This window comes from Ochlerotatus camptorhynchus, unplaced genomic scaffold (assembly GCF_037179485.1).
Source record: "Ochlerotatus camptorhynchus isolate MF236.1 unplaced genomic scaffold, CSIRO-AGI_Acam_v1.1 ptg000330l, whole genome shotgun sequence".
Classification (NCBI taxonomy): Eukaryota; Metazoa; Arthropoda; class Insecta; order Diptera; family Culicidae; genus Ochlerotatus; species Ochlerotatus camptorhynchus.
The window spans coordinates 14,594,211-14,614,656 of NW_027040818.1; the positions used below are offsets into that span (position 1 = coordinate 14,594,211).

At 37.9% G+C, this 20,446-nt stretch overlaps 1 protein-coding gene across 14 annotated transcripts in view; it reads right to left on the reverse strand.

Moving 5' to 3' along the window:
• The window catches only part of LOC135708360 (RNA binding protein fox-1 homolog 1-like), a 953,484-nt gene that overhangs the window by 212,314 nt on the left and 720,724 nt on the right, over positions 1-20,446 (reverse strand). For 13 of the 14 annotated variants that reach the window (XR_010518292.1, XR_010518293.1, XM_065230430.1 and 10 more), the window contains 2 exons: positions 16,763-16,792; positions 6,499-6,784 (listed from right to left, as the gene is read on the reverse strand). Coding sequence is in view for 12 of the 14 variants with exons in the window: in XM_065230430.1 (XP_065086502.1) it covers positions 6,499-6,784; positions 16,763-16,792 (316 nt within the window). In the remaining 2 variants the exon portion in view is untranslated. The remainder of the gene's footprint in view (positions 1-6,498; positions 6,785-16,762; positions 16,793-20,446) is intronic. The other variant, XM_065230428.1, reaches the window with a different exon arrangement.

Below are 20,446 nucleotides of genomic sequence, written 5' to 3' on the forward strand. Positions count from 1 at the left end.
ATCTGCTGACAGATAAAACGATGGTGGCTGCCAGGTGGAATGAGTACTTCGAGACGTTGCTGAACGGAGAGAACGAGAGAGCATCTACAAACAGAACACACATCGACGACGATGGTCAAGCTGTGGAATCACCAACGCTAGAAGAGGTGAAAAAGGCGATACGAGAGCTGAAAAACAGTAAGGCTGCGGGGAAGGACGAGCTCCCGGCCGAACTTCTCAAACACGGAAGTGAGCAGCTGCACCAGATGATCCATCGTATACTGCTCAAGATATGGGAGGAGGAAGAATTGCCCGCTAGTTGGTTGGATGGTCTCGTTTGTCCCCTCTACAAAAAGGGACACAGACTGGAGTGCGCCAATTACAGAGCAATCACGCTTTTGAATTCGGCGAACAAAATATTATCACGTGTTCTGTTCAACAGATTGAGACCGCTTGAGGAATCCTTCGTCGGCGAATACCAGGCTGGTTTTCGTGAGGGTCGATCAATGACGGATCAAATGTTTACTCTGCGTCAAACCCTTGAGAAGTTCCGGGAATACAACTTGCAGACTCATCATCTGTTCATAGATTTCAAGGCGGCGTACGATTCAGTAAAGAGAAACGAGCTATGGCAGATAATGCAAGAAAACGGTTTTCCAACGAAACTAATTAGGCTGATTCGTGCAACGCTGGATGGTTCGAAATCATGTGTACGGGTTGCAGGCGAGATTTCGGCCTCGTTCGTGACCTTAGATGGGTTGAAGCAGGGAGATGCTCTTTCGAACTTGCTATTCAACATCGCTGGCGTGCAGAGGAACGGTACCATCATCACAAAGTCGCACATGCTCCTTGGTTTTGCGGACGACATCGACATCATCGGAATCGACCGTAGAGTAGTGGAAGAGGCGTTCGCGCCTTTTAAGAGGGAGACAGCGAGGATTGGTCTCACGATAAATTCTACCAAAACGAAGTACATGGTCGCCGGTAGAAAGCGTGGGAGCAATAGTGGTGTTGGTACTGAAGTGGTGCTAGATGGCGACGAATTTGTTTATCTTGGTACTTTAGTGACGTGCGATAATGATGATACCCGCGAGGAGAAAAGGCGTATTGCAGCCGCAAACAAGGCTATCTACGGGTTGCGTAGCCAGCTGAAGTCCCGCAGCTTGCGTACGAAAACGAAATTCGCGCTGTACAAGACGTTGATTCTGCCCGTAGCCCTTTATGGCCACGAATCGTGGGCATTGAAAGAGGCCGATCGGAGAGCGTAAAGTGCTGCGGCGTCTTCGAGCGTAAAGTGCTGCGAACAATACTCGGCGGTAAACTAGACAGTGGCATCTGGCGGCGTCGCATGAATCACGAGTTGTACCAAGTATATAACGGCATGGATATTGTGAAGCTTATAAAACACGGCAGGCTACAGTGGGCTGGGCATGTGGCACGAATGCCGGAAGAACGTCAAGCGAAGTCAATATTCAGCAGGGAACCCGGAAGAGGACGTCGGCTTCGGGGTAGGCCACGCACGCGTTGGCTTTGTGCAGTTGAGGAGGACATAAGGTCCTTGAACGTCCAAGGCGCCTGGAAGCGATTGGCTCAGGACCGAGACCAATGGAGACGGTTACTTCGTTCGGCGCAGATTTGAATTCAACAAGTCGTCGCCCATTAGGTACTCAGGTAGGTAGGATTTTTTTTTAAATCCTTGGACTTAGAAATTAGCAATCTCTCATACAAACAAATTAAGAAAGCCTGGAATAATTTTCGATATGTTAGAATGTAAGTTTACAGACCTAGAAACATTTAAATGCTTCCGAAACACAGAAAAGATTTCATGATCTTGGACTTGGATTCCTTACGGATAACGGTCATTTGAATTTTTACCGACTTTTTCAGCAATTCAAAAACCCAGTACAAAATACTGACTCCTGTAAAATAATCTAAGTGTGATTGCCCTTAAAAAACAACTTTGCATAGTCTCATGCAAATAGAGTCTGATCGATTCGTCATTTGGTCTTGAGCTGCTCTATTGAAATGACAATTTTAATTCGAAGATGACGGATGATTTTCCAAATATTGGTTTCAAAATGGCGGATATTTGAAGAAAAAAAAAAGGTCAATCTCTCTAAACGCAAACGATAATGCAATGTAAAATTCAAATCCATGATGGCGCATGGTATGCGGAATGGAGGTTTCAATATGGCGGATATTTGAAAATATCGTCGATCTTTTTGAAAGCAAGATGGTGGATGATCTTCAAAACGGTGGATTTAAGACGATACAAGATTTTCAAGATAGCAGGTTTTTGATAAAATGGGCAATCTTCCTGAATGCAATATTGTTGTATAGTGACGAAAATCTGCTATTGCAAATGCCGATTTTAATTCCAAGATGGTGGATGATTTTCAAAATGATGAATTCAAGATTGCGGGTAGTTGACCAAATGGGTGATCTTCATAAATGCAATATAATTGAAGATGATAATTCTGCTACTACAGGGACTATTTCAATTCCAAGATGGTGTTGAAGACCATCCACCATGGCGGATTAAAAAAGAAGGATCTTTGATGAAGTTGCCCATTAGACTGATGCAAAATTTGAAATTTTCGCTCCATAGTCCTCAAACGGTTTCAAATCAGGTCCTGATTAGGCTCCCAAAATTTAAACTCATTTGGTAAGAAATTGACTTGGCACAAACTATTCGAAGTTTGTATGGAAATTACTATGGGAAAACCAAACTTTTTGTTCATTGTCTTCTACCCATTTTCCACATTGCTTTTTCGAAAAATTCTATAACTATTCTTACGAGAAATTTTCTAAGCTACTACTTTGCTGAATATTGTTTTTCATCCAAATGTCAAATTAAATTGCTATTAATTGCTTAAGAGATTGATAATCTTATGGCATGATCAAGCAGCTGTTCTGTGGGCAACACTGTATTCTGCAGTGTGACATAGTAGCCATGATATTTGTGCTCTATTCTTCGCACCAAAAACACCAATGTTGCCTGCTGAACAGTTGAATGATCATAATCATAAGACATCAGTGACTTGAATCATTCATAACTTTTGTTCCTTACATTTGATTGAAAAATGGTTTTCAACAAAGTTGTAGCTGAACAAATTTGCTACAATCACTGCTATCATTTTTAAAAGCATAGTGATGTGGTGAATTGTCAGATAGATATGAACAAAAACATAACTTTTCCCATAGTAATTCCCACATAAACTTGAAATGGTTTGTGCCAAGTCAGTTTCTTACTAAAGTAGTTCCAATTTTAAGAGCACTGTGGAGCGAAAATTTTACATTTTGCATCAGTCTATTGCCCATCTTCCGAACTGTAATATTGTGGTATACATCCAACTCTACACACTACGAGAAAGTCATGTAAATTTCCGTGCTCTGAGACCGACACATGCAAGCGGCGCAAATGACATAAGAATTAGTTGAAAGAAACGTGAAAATTAATGCAATCCAGCGTACTTTTCGTCGAGCTGCGTATTTTTCGGTTTGGGAACACTTAATTTTACATAACATGTTTGTTTACGTTCCATAATTTACGTCAAAGATGGATTACGTCTCATGTAAAAATAGTTATTTCAAAGTGTGTACTATTGCAATGAAAATTTAAATTCGAATATGATGGAATATTTTTAAAATGGTGGATTCAAGATGACAGTAGATTTTCAAACTGGCTTATTCAATATGAAATGGTCGATCTTCATAAATGCAATATCGCTACAGGGCAATTCCACACCAAATGACGAATCGATCTGACGTGACGTTCTCCGGTTTGCATGAAACTTTCCATTATTGTTTGTTATGGTAAATCATTTACATTTGAGCTAAAATTTGGCCACCTTTAATATTGCAAAAATCTATTTTTTTCAATAAATCATAACTCGAAAACGTTACTTCCAATCGAAATGACATCTGAGATAAAGTTGTAGGATAATATTATTCGAGTTCATGTTAAATATACACGGTAAAAATAATCAAGTAATTTTGCGTAAAAAAACATAAAAGTGTTTAAAACTTAAATAACAAAAAATATCCTGTTCCTATGTTCTGCAAAATTTTCAAGACGATCAATTTTTAATTAACATAAATCGCAACTTTTGTACAAATTTTTGAACTTTATCTTTATATTTTTTATTGTAAAATCTTGCACAGATTGCAAAATTCTTTTCGGTACAAAATTTTCCAAAACAAAGCTAAAAGTTCAAACATTTGACCGAATTTTGTTGTTCTATAATTTTTTATATTTTTGAAGTGTGCAACTTGAAATTTTCAAAAAAAAAAATAGTTTTTAGCATTTTTATGGAATTTTTTCAAAAAATATAGGGGAAATGGATTTAATGTCGGCCTAAATGCCCCTAATTTGGACCCATACATAAATTCAGCAATCGACTAACGATTTTCATAGTTCGTTGGAAATGCAATACTTGAAGATTTATGCCCCGTTCACATTACAGCGTACATCACGTGATATACGCTGTCTTGCAATGAGCACTCATACGTCTAGTTTTCACTGGAAATCCTATGTGTGAGTGCTCATTGCAAGACAGCCTATATTACGTGATATAGGCTGTAATGTGAACGGAGTATTAGTGTGATAATTTATTAACTAGATAAAGTTCTGAAGAGGATAGATTGATAGTTCCGCTAGAGTACGGCAGTGTGAGAATTGAACAGAAGTTGAAAATGAACGAAGGGCCATTAATGCGACAGGACTAATCAAAATTGATCAGGTATTATTCTGAAGATCTTCAAGTGATTAAACATTCAAATGACGTCATTCAGATATTCTCTCAAAATCGTAGGTTTATCAGGATTATTCCAAAATCCTCCAAACGGATGAAGATTTCAATAAATTCCTCTGGACATTCTTTCAAGACTTCAGGTTGATCGGGGATTATTCTGAAGATCATCAAATGATTATAAATTCGAATGATGTCATTCAAATACTCTCTACAAATCGCAGGTTCATCAGGAATTATTAAAAAATTCTCCAAACTGCCGAAGATTTCAATAAATTCTTCTGAATATTCTTGCAAGACTTTTAGTTATTAGGGATTATTAGTAAGACCACCAACTAATCTTACATATCAATAAGGTATTCTGGATATTCCTTCAAGAGTTCAGGTTGATCGAGGATTATATTGAAGATCTTCAAATGGTTATAAATTTGAATGATGTCATTCAAATACTCTCTCAAAATCGCAGGTTGATTATAAATTACTTAAAAATCCTCCAAACGGCCGAAGATTTCAATAAATTCCACTGAATATTCTTGCAAGACTTCTAGTTATCAGGGATCAAGACTTCAGGTTGATCTGGTAATATTCTGAAGATTTCCAACTGTATAAATATTCAAATGACATCTCTCAACTCCCAGCTAAGATGGCTCCTTGATCAGGAATTATTCCTAAAATATTCTAGCTGATCAAAGATTTCAATAAAGTTCTCTTGATATTCTGGAGATCTCCAAGAGACTAAGTCCAAAATATGTGAACATTTATGCAAAAAATGAGGATTTTAAGTTTGTGTGACCCGAGTTCGAGATTTTTATAATTTCGACGATGTTCAAAAAAGTTTTAAAAACGTAAGGTAATTGAAAAATTTGCCAATGCTTATATTTTGATCATAAACAGCAAAAAAATAATAAAGTTATCACATCACAGTGGATGCACTTCAATCGTTTCAAAAATACGGTGTAATATTACTTGCCAACAAGGACAAAATTATCATTAATACAGTGCATGAACTGACATTGCACTGCTTTTACTGCATCTGTTTATTTTTGTGATCATAAAAATTACATGGTAATTTTTCGACATGATTGAAGTGCATCCTCTTGGATGTAATATTAAAATAAATTTTTTGCTGTGTATCTAAAATCTACGCAAAACCCTAAACTCGAAGCAACTTCTATCGGAATTGTTTCGTGTTCTCACTTATTCCCGACTACAACACTGGATCGTGAGCACATTTCAAGCAGAGCACGGGATTAGCTATGTTCCGTGCGAATCATATATTCGAAACAGATCCAGTGAAAACCAACAAAGCACCGGTTGGTGGCTTGGTTGTCTTTGCTAGGGAGACTTTCAGCAAAGCACTATCCAAATCGCGGATAGGACCATTTTAGCCACTGCCCCCCGCGTCGACTGTATCGTTCCGGATGTGTGGAAATGAAAAGTTTTCTTCCGCTTGTTGACTCTCTCCGCCCCCTTTCACAGAGACTCCGCACTTCCTTCCGAAATTGTGGTCGGAATTTTGTTATTTTGAATGTTTTCCTAGGGTTGAGTTGCTCCTAAATGTATGTGTGCTTTTAGAATCGGTTGGTTAAGAGTACATAAACTTTTCTTTTGAATTCTTTCTAAAAGCGGAAAGTTTTGAGATTTTTTGCGAAATTCACATGCTTTGCAGTGCAAAGTATTGTCAATTTCGTTGAGAGGAAAGCCATTCGAGAGCAACTTCGTCGCGATTCTGTTGTGGAATGGTTTTAAAAAGTGCACTAGTACTCACCTTCGCCGCTGGGCGGCGACCGCAGCCCTCTGGGCCGCCTGGGCCATCAACAGTGGTGAGGCGGCTGCTGCGGCTGCGGCGGCCGCGTTCATTGGTTGATTAGCTGCGGCTGCTGCTGCGGCGGCCGCCGCCTGATGGTTCGATGTTGCGGCAGCTGCTGCTGCGGCTGCGGCGGCAGCGGCTGAATTTGGTGCGGCGGTGAGGGCCGCTTGTTGGGCTCCCGTTGCTCCCATGGTGGCAGCCGTTGCTCCTAACCACGGCCAGGCGCCCATCGACAGGCGGTAACCTACAGAAACGAATGGTGAAATTGTTTTAAAATGTTTCGCAATTTGTTTGCAGTGAATAAGAGGCAACAGGGCAACATAAGACCTCGTCTACAAACGCTATCAATTAATTAATGCTGTCAGAGTGAAAAGATTCTCCAAGGGTTCTACCAGCAGCGGTGCGGGAAACCTCAATTAAACGGGTGAAGAAGACTAAAATTGATGCTATCGGGATACTGACTCCCACCCGGACCCCGAATCGGGGGTTGCCGACGCTAATTAATTAATAGAAGACTTACGTCGTCATGGGAAGGATCACTACCGACTCGCTCCCGCTGATGCTGCGCTGGGTTAAAACAGTCATTACGAAGCTAATGATAGAGAGCGGCACACTCTTATTCTGAAGTTGTTATTAATACACCTACACATACGTTCAATATTTACAAGCAGACATCAAAAACAGAGTCCCACCGTAAAGTACCTTTGAACGATCCATAGATGGGTTTTAAACAGCTTTTCCATAACTCGCTCACCCACCCCTCTTTCATCAACTCCAAACCAGGGCAACAGAGTAATAAAATAAATTGTTCAGTCCAGCCACGAGAGTGGCTTTTAACCATCTGCTTTTGGCGAAAAGCACTCTCTTTCCCGAACATTTCCCACCATTTCCACATTCCGGAACCGGAGGGGAAGGGGCTCGGTATTGAACTGTTTGTTTGGTTTAAAATGGCTTTGGTTTGATGGGGCAACACAGATTTGAAATTAGATGGCAAACACAAAGTAAATCACAATGCCACAAGGCCTCGATGCCACGTGGAAATGGGATTTAGTAGGTTCGAGGAAAGGGACCAGGTGGCCGGGCCGGGGCTTTGATGGAAATGTCGCTTGGGGTTGAACGAGTTTATGACAGGTTTTAAAACATTACTCAGTGATGGAAGCCCGCTGTCGTTCGTCTTCGTCGTCGATGGGATTACTTAGCGAGGTTAACCGGGGGGAACTGTGACTTTTGAATACTCGGTAATGGAACCCCCCTTTGAGGGTAGGGAGACTTCAGGGATTACACCGTTATAATGGATGCTGTCGAAGCGATGTAAAAGGATTAGTGGTTTTCATATGAGAAAGGTTAATTCGCTGATGGTGGTTGTTAATGACGGTCAAGCAGTTCCACGCCAGATAGCAAAACCAAAATTATGTTTGGCTTGACCTTCTCCGATTGGAATGAAACTTTGTATAATTGTTTGTTCAATCATTCTCATTCCTGTTTTTATTTTTTTCAAAGTGGCGTTCGACATTTTTTAATAAATTGTAGCGCGAAAACATTACTTCTAGTAAAAAAAAGTCTGTGACAAAGTTGCAGGGAAAATTCGTTATAGAAAAAATAGGCACGATATTTTTTTAAATAATCAAAAGAAAAAAATAAATAAATAAAAATTGTTAAAAAATTAAACAACAAAGAAATATTTTTTTTTTTATTTTTAACAAACAGTTCATGAAAAATACAAATTTATGGAATATTGAAAACCATGATATACATGATGCATTTTTCATTAACATTTAAAAAAAATCATAAATTTTGAACAAGCAAATTTTTTGATAGGCAATTCTTTTACACTTTCTTCGATTTTTTCTTAAGAAGACTTAACTTTTCCCTTTTACCTCAGACGTCATTTTGATTAGAAGTGGCGTTTCAAAATGGCCGAATTTAGCACAAATGTGAATGATTTTTTTTTTCCTTTGGTTTGTTTTTTCCGTCGATCTTGTTTTCCGTTGCTGAGCACCAATGCTACCGACGTGCCAGGAAGGCAGCTCCCACACCTGGACCCTACCTATCGACCCATCAACTCATGAACCGGGGACCAACGGCTTTACTTCCCATCCGAAGGAAGGCGTGATCAGAGATGTTATGCCTCAGAACATCCCGGCGGCGCCGACTGGGATTGAACTCAGGCCTGCTGGGGTGAGAGGTAATCACGCTTATGCAAATTTTCATGCAAATTGGAGATGGTCGAGTCTGATCGATTGTGATTGTGGAACAGTGAGTGTGCTTTTGCCCGTTAAGGGGAAGCTTACCGGCCCGAAAATAAAAAAAAATGGGAAAAAAATATCAGTTTCTTCCCTAGATTTTTTTTAAAAATTACAGGTAAAAATATTTTTTCTATCTCATCATGAAAAAAAATTGGACTCTCAGCAAAACCGAAAAGTCGATGTTTTGCGGTTTTTCGAGTCCAACTTTATGCCATAATAACTCATACAAAATGTTTTTGCACGTGAATTTTCTGTGAAAAATTAGACAAAATGTGATTTTTGTTTAGATTTTTGATATCTTTTTCCAATACTTTTAGAAAAATCAAAACGTAATTATTTTTTTCGGAGCGGTGAGCTTCCCCTTAAGGGAAAGTTTATAATATCACTCGAACAAGGAATGTCGACCTCCGCGAGGCCAAACCTTCTTTACATCGCTAACTTAATTTTTTGAAAAAAATTGTGGGAGCCGGCACCGGTAGTGTAGTGGTAAGCGTGACTGCTTTCTCACCCCAATGGGTCTGGGTTTAATCCCAGCCGAGGTCGGTGGGATTTTTCTGAGGCATACAAATCTCTGGTCACGTCTTCCAACTTCGGAATGGAAGCTGCCTTTCTGCACATTCGATTGCCCGTCAATGGATGGCAATCGATGTCCGTCGGTGATTGGCACTAGATTGCGTAACAGAGACCGACGTTAAATAAAGGAATAAGTTTTTGTAGGCTCTATGTTAGCCATACGACAACCGTACATTGCATATAGGCATATTGGTGACCTCTAGAGTAACGTAGAGTTTTAGAGGGCTGTCTCCAAACTGGTCGAAGGACAGAAGGTCGAAGGACAGATGGTCGAAGGACAGAAGGTTGAAGGACAGAAGATCTAAGTACAGAATGTCAAAAGACAAACGTTCGAAAAGACAAAAGGTCAAATAGAACATAAAGGGACAAAAGGTCGAATGGAGAAAAGGTCGAAGGGACAAAATGTAGAAGGGACAAAAGGTCGAAGCGACAAAAGGTCAAATTGAACTTAGATAGACATAAGGTCGAAAGAAGAAGAAACGAAGTGGACAAAAGGTTGAAATGAACATAAGGTCGAAAATGGACACAAGGTCGAATGGACAAATGGTCTAAATGGATAAACTGTCAAAATGTTGTTGGGTGGCAAACTCTCAAATATATTTCGTTCTTTAAATCAGGAGCAATTCATTGGAAGTATTTGCATAGGGGAAATGAATGTAATGTCGGCCTAATTGCCTCTAATTTGGGTCCATACATAAATTCAGCACATTTTCAATAACGTCCAAAAATATCCATTAGTACCGTCCCAATGACGCGTTCATTTAGATAAAATTGATAAATAGCAAATTTTTTAGCGATGGGCCCAATCATAGATCCATAAGACAACATTAGAGCCATTTAGTACATACACAGCCCCTAGTATTTTTTAAAGTTCTTTTAAAATCTGAGCAAAGATTTCTTAAACAATATTTTGTCAATTATTGAAATTTGTCAAATATTGATTTTGGTTATTTGAAGTTAGATCCATTCCGAGTTTTTGTCCATTATGACTTTTTGTCCATTTCGACCTTTTGTCCATTCGATATTTTGTCCCTCTATGTTAAATTTGACCTTCTGTCATTTCGTCTTATATCCCTCTAAGTTCAATTCACCCTTTTGTCCATTCGATATTTTGCCCTTCAGACAAAAGGTCCCTCTAAGTTCAATTCGACCTTTTGTTCACTCAACCTTTTTGTCTACTCAACCTTTTTCTCCATTCGACCAATTGTCAGTTCGATTTTTTATCAATTCGACCTTTCTTTCCCCTAAGTTCAATTCGACTGTTTGTCCTTCGACCTACCTTTTGTCATAGATTCCTCACAAAATGCGTAGATAGTTTTTGGGAGGTTTAATTTGACCTGGTTGATGTGTGAAATCGAGGTTCAGTTTTCTTTATCGAGACTTTCAGAGATGTGATTTGAGATATGAGACAGAGATATACTCAAAATGTCAGAATTTTGACAAATGTTTAAGGCTTTGCGAACAATTTTTAAAATCTTAACAATGCAATTTTTTCTAGAGAATTATGATGAGAATTTCAAAGCAATTTTTAAGATAATTCCAATCAAATTCCAATGGCGATTCCTAGGGAATTTTAGGGAGAATTTCTATGTTATTATAAGTAATTATAAGGGCTAAAATTCCATGTTAAATCTGAGTTGAATTCCAAGGGAGATCTGGGCAGATTTCCAAAAGGAAGTTATGACTTGAATTCCAACGCCATTCTGAGAAAAAAAAAATCAAGAAAAATGTTGAAGCAGTTCCGAGTAAAATTCTAAGGTGATTCTTTGGTTAATTTTATGGGCAAATCGAGAAGAATTTTTGGTGAATTCTAAGCGTATTTTGATGACCATTTGTGCAGAGAATCGAAAGGAAATTCTGATGATTATTTCAAACGAACTCCCAGGAAATTCAGCAGAGAGATCTGAGGAAATTCTGAGGAATCTGAGGATAGTTTCAAAGGAATTTTGAGGAAGGTTTCAATAAAATTCAGATCAGAGTTCAAGGCGATTCCGAGGAGTGTTGCAATGGATTTTTGAAGAGAGTTCGGAACTCTGAGTTACAAAGAAAATTTCCTTGGAATTCTTATCAGTTCCATGGAAATTGAATTCCGATGATATGTCCAAAAGAATTTTACGGGATTTTTTTCAAAGAATTTTGAGGAAAACTCCAAGGTAATTTCGAAAAGTGTTCCAAGCATTGCTCAAGAGATTTAAGCAACTTTTTTGCCATTGGAAAAAATGTATGAAATTATTGAATGACAAATTTTGATAATAATTAACTGAAAAACTTCCCATGTATGTAATTGAGCACCATGAAGCTCACGAAATTAAAAGAAACGTATTCAGCCAACCAGTCATCCCAAATAAAATTGCAAGTTTTATCGATGTTCTACAGTATTGTACAAGTCTAAATCATGGTAAAAAATATAATTATAAAACCAAAAATGTTACTTGCATGGTCGTTCAGACCGACTCAAAATTGAGCCGAGTCGACTCAATTTCGACATAAGCAGGGCTGGTAGTGCTGATGCTATATAATAGTAGTGACTTTAGTGACTAAAATTACGGAAATAGTGACCAAATAGTGACTTTTAAATACTAAATAAGTAACCATTTATATGGTAACTTAGAAATTCAAATACGGTTTATTATTGAAATAAATTTTTTATGTCATGGAACTTAAAATCAAATTTCATAAATTCCTCTAATTTAATCGAAGCTCACAACGGAATCTCCTGTGAAGAGCATTTGAAGTGATTTGAATAATTTACTTTTGCTTACGTTATATATGATGACTAGCAAATAGTAATTTCCATTTTTTTATGATCTTGTATTTGATTCTGCGTTTGAGATCTTTTAATCTTTTTAAGATAACTTTGATAATTCGCTATGAATTTTTCTCAGAATTTCTTCAGAATGATCTCAAGAACTTTTTTGTAGTAATTCCCCTTCTCTTAAATTTAGAGGCAAATAAGATTTTACAAAAATAATACTGCATTCTTGAATTTTTTGCAGAACAATCAACAAAGTTCTTGGAAATAGATTATTTTCGTAGTTGGAAATGCTTAACATACAATATCAGAATTAAAATGGACACTTTAGACGATGGATGAGGAGATGAAAGTAAAGAGTTGATAGTTCCGTTATAGTATGGCAGTGTGAAATTTGTATATAGAAAGTAGAAAGCAAACAAACGACAATTTTGAGGAAGGTACAAATCGGATAGAGCATCTCCTTTACCAAGCTCATCCGTTAATGAGGAATGGTGAGGGGTGTTTCCCCCTGCCATCACTGGCAAAAGGGATGATCGCCGATTTGCTCATGTACCTCCGATGTGCGGAAACAGTTATATCTATTGTTTCAAACTCAAGTCGATATCTGAAGTAAACAATTACCCGATTCGTGCCTTCCTCAAAATTGTCCTTTGCTCGCTCGCTTTCTACTTTGTATATACAATTTTCACACTGCCGTACTAAAACGGAACTATCAACTTTATAATTTAATCTCCTCATCTGTCTCCACTTTATGTCTGATATTTGACGTCAAGCATCTCCAATTCTGTATACCGTTAAATTCACGCATGAAGTAATAACACATGATTAGTTAAAGTGGAACTTTCGATTTTGTATTGATTCTTCTAGGAACTCCCTGAAGGCCCCTTCCATAAATCTATTTATAATTTAAGTGAATTCTCCTTAGAATTTCCATAATTTCATAAATTTCTGCTTAGAATAATCTTGGACGTCTTCCTTGCATTCAATTGGAAATTCAATTCGTACTTTCCTTAGAATTCCCATAGTATTTCCTCAGAATTCTGAAAACAAAAATCCGTCACAGAATAACTTTGAAACTCTTCTTTGAGATTGAACCTTCAAAATTCGATTCCATTGGAATTATAGAAATTTATTTTTAAAATCTTTAGAATTTTCTTGGAATTTCAGAATTAATTTCGAATTGTGGGGGTTAGAGGGAAAGGGGTGTAAGTGACTTTGATCGATTCTCTTCATCGACTTTCTCTTTCGTTAATAATTCAGCTGCAAACACATTCCTTTATTCGTGTGCCATTCTGGATGCTAGATGAGAACCTCTTTTGTCAAACTACGTGGCAGAAATAGCGCAAAATCTGTTTATAAAGCTGTGACTATCAAACGAGAAAAACGATGAAGAGAATAGATCAAAATCACTTACACCCCTTTCCTTCTAACCTCCTCAATTCTTATTAGAATTGGACCTGGATTGCTCATCAAATCATCATAGAATTCTTCTCAGAACTCTCGTTAAATGCACTCTCAATTATATTGGGGAATTATTTCCAAAATTGTTTCGGAGCTGAATTTTGCGTCTCTAATAATTTAAACAATAATCAAAACCGACGCTCGTATGTGTTAAGCCAAGTTTAACTATACATATAGGCAAACCTGGCTTAAGATTTAAGCAGAGATGAAGAAATCAGTCCTCAGAACACTTAATTTTACATGAGACTTTCGTAGTCTGTACTTTGGTATTCTCCTCTGATATATCTTGGTGACATCCCTAGAATCCTTTAAAATTCTCTTAAAATTTACTTTGGATTTTTTTAAAGTTCTTAATCATCCATTGAAAATCTATCACATACCTTTAATCGAAATTGAAGGCATTTCCCAATTCCCAATAGTTTTCCTGGTGCTCTAAAGTGTTGCGGTTCACTGGTCACCCTGGTTAAAATTTTAAATTTAACAGATATGTATATTTTGTTAAAACAACTGTAGACTGTCTCAGTGCCAAGTACTCAATTTAAACATTTTGTTGATATTTTTAAATTTCACTTTATTTTAGTAGTGAAAAAGTGACTTTAGTGACTATTGTTAGGGAAATAGTGACTTTAGTGACTTTTTGGTGTAAAAAGTGGCTTTTAGTGACTGGCTTCAAAATAGTGACCAAGTCACTAAAAAGTGACCTGCTACCAGCCCTGCATAAGTGCATTTAATCAAAAGTGAGTAGAATTTTACTGGAAAATGCCGTGGAAAACAAGGAAAACCTTCTCGAAAATAAGGAAAATCCATGGAAATTTCACTCAGTCTAAGAGTATACTAACAGACGGAGTAAAACCTATATTTATTGTTCTCATGTTCGAGAAGATTTTCCTGGAAAAACCCGGAAAATTCAACTCACTTTTGAGTAAATCAACTTTTGCCGAAAGTGAATCGACTCGACTCAATTTTGATTTGGTCTGAAATTCTTGGAGCTTTGCTACACTGAGGCAAAAGAATGTAAGAATTCCATAAAAACCACTTATGAATTTTAGCCACAAGAAATCGGTATGAATTTCAATAATTTGCCTTATGAAAAATGTTGACAACGAATTAATGAAACAGAACAGACTGGATCCGAACCATGGACGTTGAGATTACGGGGCCCGTGTGTTGACCATTCGTCTTTCAATGCTTGGGATAATTAAATGGTTAAAGGCGTATGAGAGCTACCTCATGTTAGATAAAAATCATTCATAAGTCACACTTATGACATTCATATGTGTCGTTCATAAGTCGAGTCTTATGAAATTCTTAAGTTTATTTGTCTCAGTGTAACATTATTTGAACTTGGTGAAGTTATACAGTCAACTCGCCCTACGTCTAAATTTAAGGGATCAATGAGTTACGGAGGTACATTTGGGAAATTCGTATAGGACGAGTGGTTGGCGTAGCTTGGATTTCCATAGAGTTAGAGAGAGTTGACTGTTTGAACTTTGCTGATGTTTTTGGAACAGCCCTGATTTTTTTTTAACTTTCTCGAAACTTCTCTGATTTTTTTGAATAGTTCCGTAAATTCGAGATAAGCTGCGAGATTTCAGGATATTTCCAAAAACTTCAGCGAAGTTTCAAAAATTACGGAGACGTTCCAAAACATAAGCAAAGTTCATATACATATATAAATATTTCATTAATTCGTTTATTTGAAAGGCTCAATCGCACTAGCTTTTCGGAGCCGATAACTTATCGTTTCGTAAATTTTTTTACTATATTCTAGGTCTAATAGACTTTCTTCTTCTTATTCGCATTTCAAGCTTATTGCTTAGCGCATATTAGCTTATTGCGTGCTCTCAACTTAGTGTTCTAAATGCACTTCCACAGTTATTAATTGAGAGCTTTCGATGCCAATACCAAAGCATGAATTTGTGTATTGTGTAGCAAGCACAATGATACTCTATGCCCAGGGAAGTCGAGAAAATTTCCAACCCGAAAGATTCCCTCGACCGGACCGGGAATCGAACCCGCCGCCTCCGGCTTGGTAATACCGCGCCTTTACTGACTAGGCTATGAGGCCCCTTAGGCCTAATAGAAGTTGGGCAGAATATTCGCGGCTTACCCGAGGTTACAGGGGTACATTGTCGAAGAATAGGATCAGGGGAGAAGTTTTGCTGTCGCATCAGAGCGCTATCACCAGTATATAAACGGTAGTGCGGCTCTAGACACAACTTCGTCTGGAAGTTCATATATCTTCATCATAGTTCAAATATTTTCAGCAAAGTCGGGACATCAATCATCGTATACAACAGGGCGAGGTTTGTATATTGATTGGGGAAGAAGATATATTCTACGATGGTTTGAGGAATAAGTGCTTCCAGAGCAAGCTCAAAGGGCATCGGAAAAAATCCTGACTATGCAGAAAAAACAGAAGTAAGTCGATGGAAGATGAAACGCTGCCTGAAAAATAAGAAAAATTTACGAAGGAGCACGAGAAGATGTAATTCAACTTGGAAAGAAGCAGAAAGAGATGATTGTTGTATCGTTCCGAATAGAAAACAACATCAATTATACAAGCAATATTTTTCATTAGGGCTCAGCAATAATTGAAGAAAACACAGCACTTTTCAAATTACCAAAAATCCATTTACTCTTCAAATGTTTAATTTTTTTCATATAGGATAAATAACAAAAAATCAAATACATCAATTCATTTTCCAAGAAACAAAATAAAAAAAAAAACAAAACCAATGATCAAATTCAGTCTTCAAAAATAACTTACGTAGCTACTAAATCTCATCTGTTTTTTTTTTTTCGTTTTGACCTTATTTACAATTGCAAAGCTTTACTTCAAATCGGTCGTCGTCGTCGCGGGATCGAACGGAAAATTACTTCCTATGGTTGAACCAGTTTTGGCCTAACTTCTATTTGTTTTTATTCTGCTTAAAACTACTCGCTCCGTTTGAGGTGATCACAGAGGGAACAGAATGAAACTTTCACCTACAGATTTTTTGCTTACACATACTCCTAATCTATTATTGATCGCACCGACCGTAACCGGAACTTTAGTACCTGCACATGATACTACTATTTACTTTTCATCAACGACATTGAGAGAAAAACAAAAGCGAAAAACCTACATCCTTAATCTAGAGAAACCGTCGCCTGAGAGGGGGGTTGTTGCTGTAAAAGCTCTTACCTTCGGCTGGCCAGGGCACGCAAACCGCTGCTACTCGTCGTCATCGTCGTTCCCACATTCAATCGTTGTTTGATTTGTTGAAGTTCGTGAGACGGAGGGAAAAAAGAAAAGATCAGAAAACACCGAAGATTAGTTTCTTCGTCGAACAACTTCTTCTAACGTCGGAAGGAAAATAAACGAGGGTGATTCTTAGATCCTAGATTAAGGGAGTAGAAAAAAAATCGAGAGGTATATAATTACAGTGATCGTGATAGTTTTTTTTTGCTTGAATTAAAGAAATTACGGAATTGCTACATGAAATATACTGGTTGATACGTAATTACTATAGAGCGGAGTTTGAGAGGGGGTAAATAAAGAGATAACAGTCAAATCTACAACAATGGGAAGAAGCGAAAGGTTGTGTTAGCAGAAAAGGAAAGTCAACTAAAGGATGGAAATCTACGACTGAATAAATACCAGCAATGCTAGAATATTTACTACTTTAATCATGCAACTACAATTAGAATTGCATAAGCTATTTGACTAAAACAAATAAGCTCGATCTCAAGCGACATCACCATCTATGTATGAGTTGCTGCAACGTTTACTTTAACAAGACCTTGTTGCATATGGGATTTATAAACGTTCTTCCAACATGATAAGGGGTAGCATGAACATTTCCAATGAAAACCAAGCCATTCAGCAAATTTAACGCGTTTTTCAATGACAAATCTGCTGGAAACTTTTTTTTTCCAGCCACCCAAAGTTATCCAAAATCATTAGACAAATTGAACACGACATATGCTCCCAATATAAATCGCCACTGAAAATTTGATTTGATTCGATTCGCTAACTTCGCTTAAGTTTTGACGGCCGTCAATTTAGCAGCGCCTTGGCGCTGCCTACCTTCCAGGCGGGTTCAATTTCTTCTTTCTTTTAGCTCGACATCACCCCGGACCGGTCACCCCCTTCCCATTCGTCGATTGATTTACGCTCGTCGCGTGACAGTCGCAGTCAGTGGGGACAAAGTTTCCTCCACCAAACCAGGTGAACCTGTAGATAGATGGTATCTATTCCGCGCACGAAAGTTCTCGATTGATTGATAACGGGCGATCAAATTCATTACACGTTTTCGTAGAAATCGCGCCGTTCTACAACGGCGATGATCGATGATTGCTGCAGCAGCAGCAGCAGCAACGGTTGTCACGGATTTCGTGTCGCATCGCAGTCTTTGCCGGAAAGAAATGAACGCGACGAAATGGCTTTTCGTGACTGCTGTGGATAGGGTGTCGAAAACGATTTGTTTGAGAATTTGGGTGGTTGATTGCACGAAGAAGGTTTACTATCGGTTCTGCTGATCTGATCGCGGTAATTGATGGCAGGTAAATGTGCAACGGTAGTCCGACGGAGGTGTTTACCGTGGGGGTTTTTGTTGGGTGGAGCGAGTTACGGTAGCTGTTGAATTGAATCGCGTAGCTACTCCGGTTTATTACCCTTCCCAGTGGAGCGTTGCGACTAGAATCGACTCGTCTAAAAGCCTCTAAATGCTTCTCAAAGAAGCTTCTTTTGGAATTTTTTTTAGAAGCTTTCCCGTCGCTACGCTCCTCTAAAAAAAAACGCAAGTAGAGTAATAAACCTGAGTTGCTAAGCATAATTGAGCGTTTTTCCCCTGAATAAGACAAATCCAAAATCGAACTAAGTTCATACACCACTTATTGCTGTCATATTTGATTGAAAAATAAATCTGTTTTCTTCTCCGGGAAAAAATATCCATTTCCTTCACTTGTAAACATAACTCGTATGCATACGGTTTTTATCCTCCAAAGATGGAAGAAAATATCCCATTCCTTGTACGTGTATCTTTACAATTGAAATGCTCTGAATTCGCTCGGAGGCAAGCGATGTGTCTTTGTTCAGTCTCCTTTGGGTGAGGCTTTTCCTACTCTGGGTGAAGTTATTATGAATGATGATGGAAAGCTGTGCTGTCATTATTTACATGGGATTTTGCGATTCAGTTATAAGACGACATCCGCAGTTGCTTGTTTATTCCTAAGCGTTTGGCATACAATATATTACGGTTGGCAAGAACAAACACTCGGGCATGTTTGATTCTGGGGTTTTTGTCCTTTTTTTCTTAGATAACCAGAATTCAATAGGAAAGTTGACTCTTCTGAATTCGAGCATTCACTGCATAGTGGGCCGGGAATGAAATCTAGTAGGAAAAAAATAATAACGCCCTGGGATTACATCCAATTGGGTAGACATTTTGAGCAAAGATTTATGACTTAGTTAGGACTGTAATTTGATGGATAAAAATAGTTCAAGTTTTTGCCGCAAAGATGACGCAGCGATGCAAACCTTTTTTTTTTTTATTTCGAACGCTAGAGGTTTGCTGTTTTCGGCAAAGTTGTGGAGCGTCAAATTTTATGAAAATTTGCTTAAGACATAAAAGTTGTATCAACCAACAGATATATGAAGTTTTGTAAAATTTGTCTGAAGCTTACGTTGTATTAACTTGTATAAATTCGTTCAAATGAATACTTTTATCATTTTACTTCGAAGGGTTTTGGTTCATTCAATCTTTTCCTACACATTTTTTTTTTAAATTATAGTCACTTTAACGCTCTTGGGTGATTCGTGACTTGTCCGGGGGTGAGATTTGAACTCGTGAATGACTTGCCTCCCAAAAGCTCAAGTGAGCGCAAAATGTTATCAGTTATTCAAAATGAAAATCAAGTAGACTATCATTCCTCCTTATGATAAAAGATCGAAGGACAAATGATCGGATGAAACTAAAAGAGACACAAAGCCGGATAGACAAAATATTGAAATGTACTAAAGATCGAGAAGAATGAAACACAAAGGGACAAAAGGTCGAAATTTCCTTTAACTCGAATTAAGATCAAAAGGTCGAATGGACAAAACCGCCCAACTAACAATTTTCATAGTGTAAACGCTTTGTTGATTTCATTTATACAGCCTCAAGCTGTATTCAAATGCTATATGATATGAGGTAACCTATACTCAATCTCTATTCAAGCAAATCTGGCGAGCTTAGTCAGCTACTTATGGCTTTTGGGGTGGTTGTGGGCAATATCTTATTATATATTTACGCTTCTCTACAGCTGTTATTCTGCTGTTTAGTTGTGTGTGAACTTGAAAGCGCTTATTCAACCTTTTCCCCATTATCCAATAATCGCTGCACAGCTTGATCCTGAAGCTGGGTTAAATATTGTTTACTTTTTTTGATGGGTGAAATTTATTGATTTCATTTAGTTACGAATCAAATTACTTGAAATTAGTTATAAGGACTCGAAGTCAAGACGACCGCATTGGCAAACCTTGACACTATCAACTTCGCTACGCCAACACTTTGAACTGACGTAAACAAATCTACATGACCTTCTACAACAAGATCGCTGAGTAAATCCTTTATAATAGTACACAATCACTTTTCTCAACAAGATAGTTCAGCTTGGTAAAGGAGCGGAGTAAAAGCTGTAAAACTGCACAAGTCTAAAATTAAACCCAGATGACTTTAAAAATGCTTCCAAAGTAGCGCTAACGCAGTTTATTAGCTGAGTAAAATTTGTTTCGTTTTTGAAATAGCACTTTTGATGTTTATGTTATTCAGCCAGAGTGGTTTGATTTGTAGAAGCCAACAAATGAGTAATATATTCACTTTATTAGCGTTGTTTTGCAGCT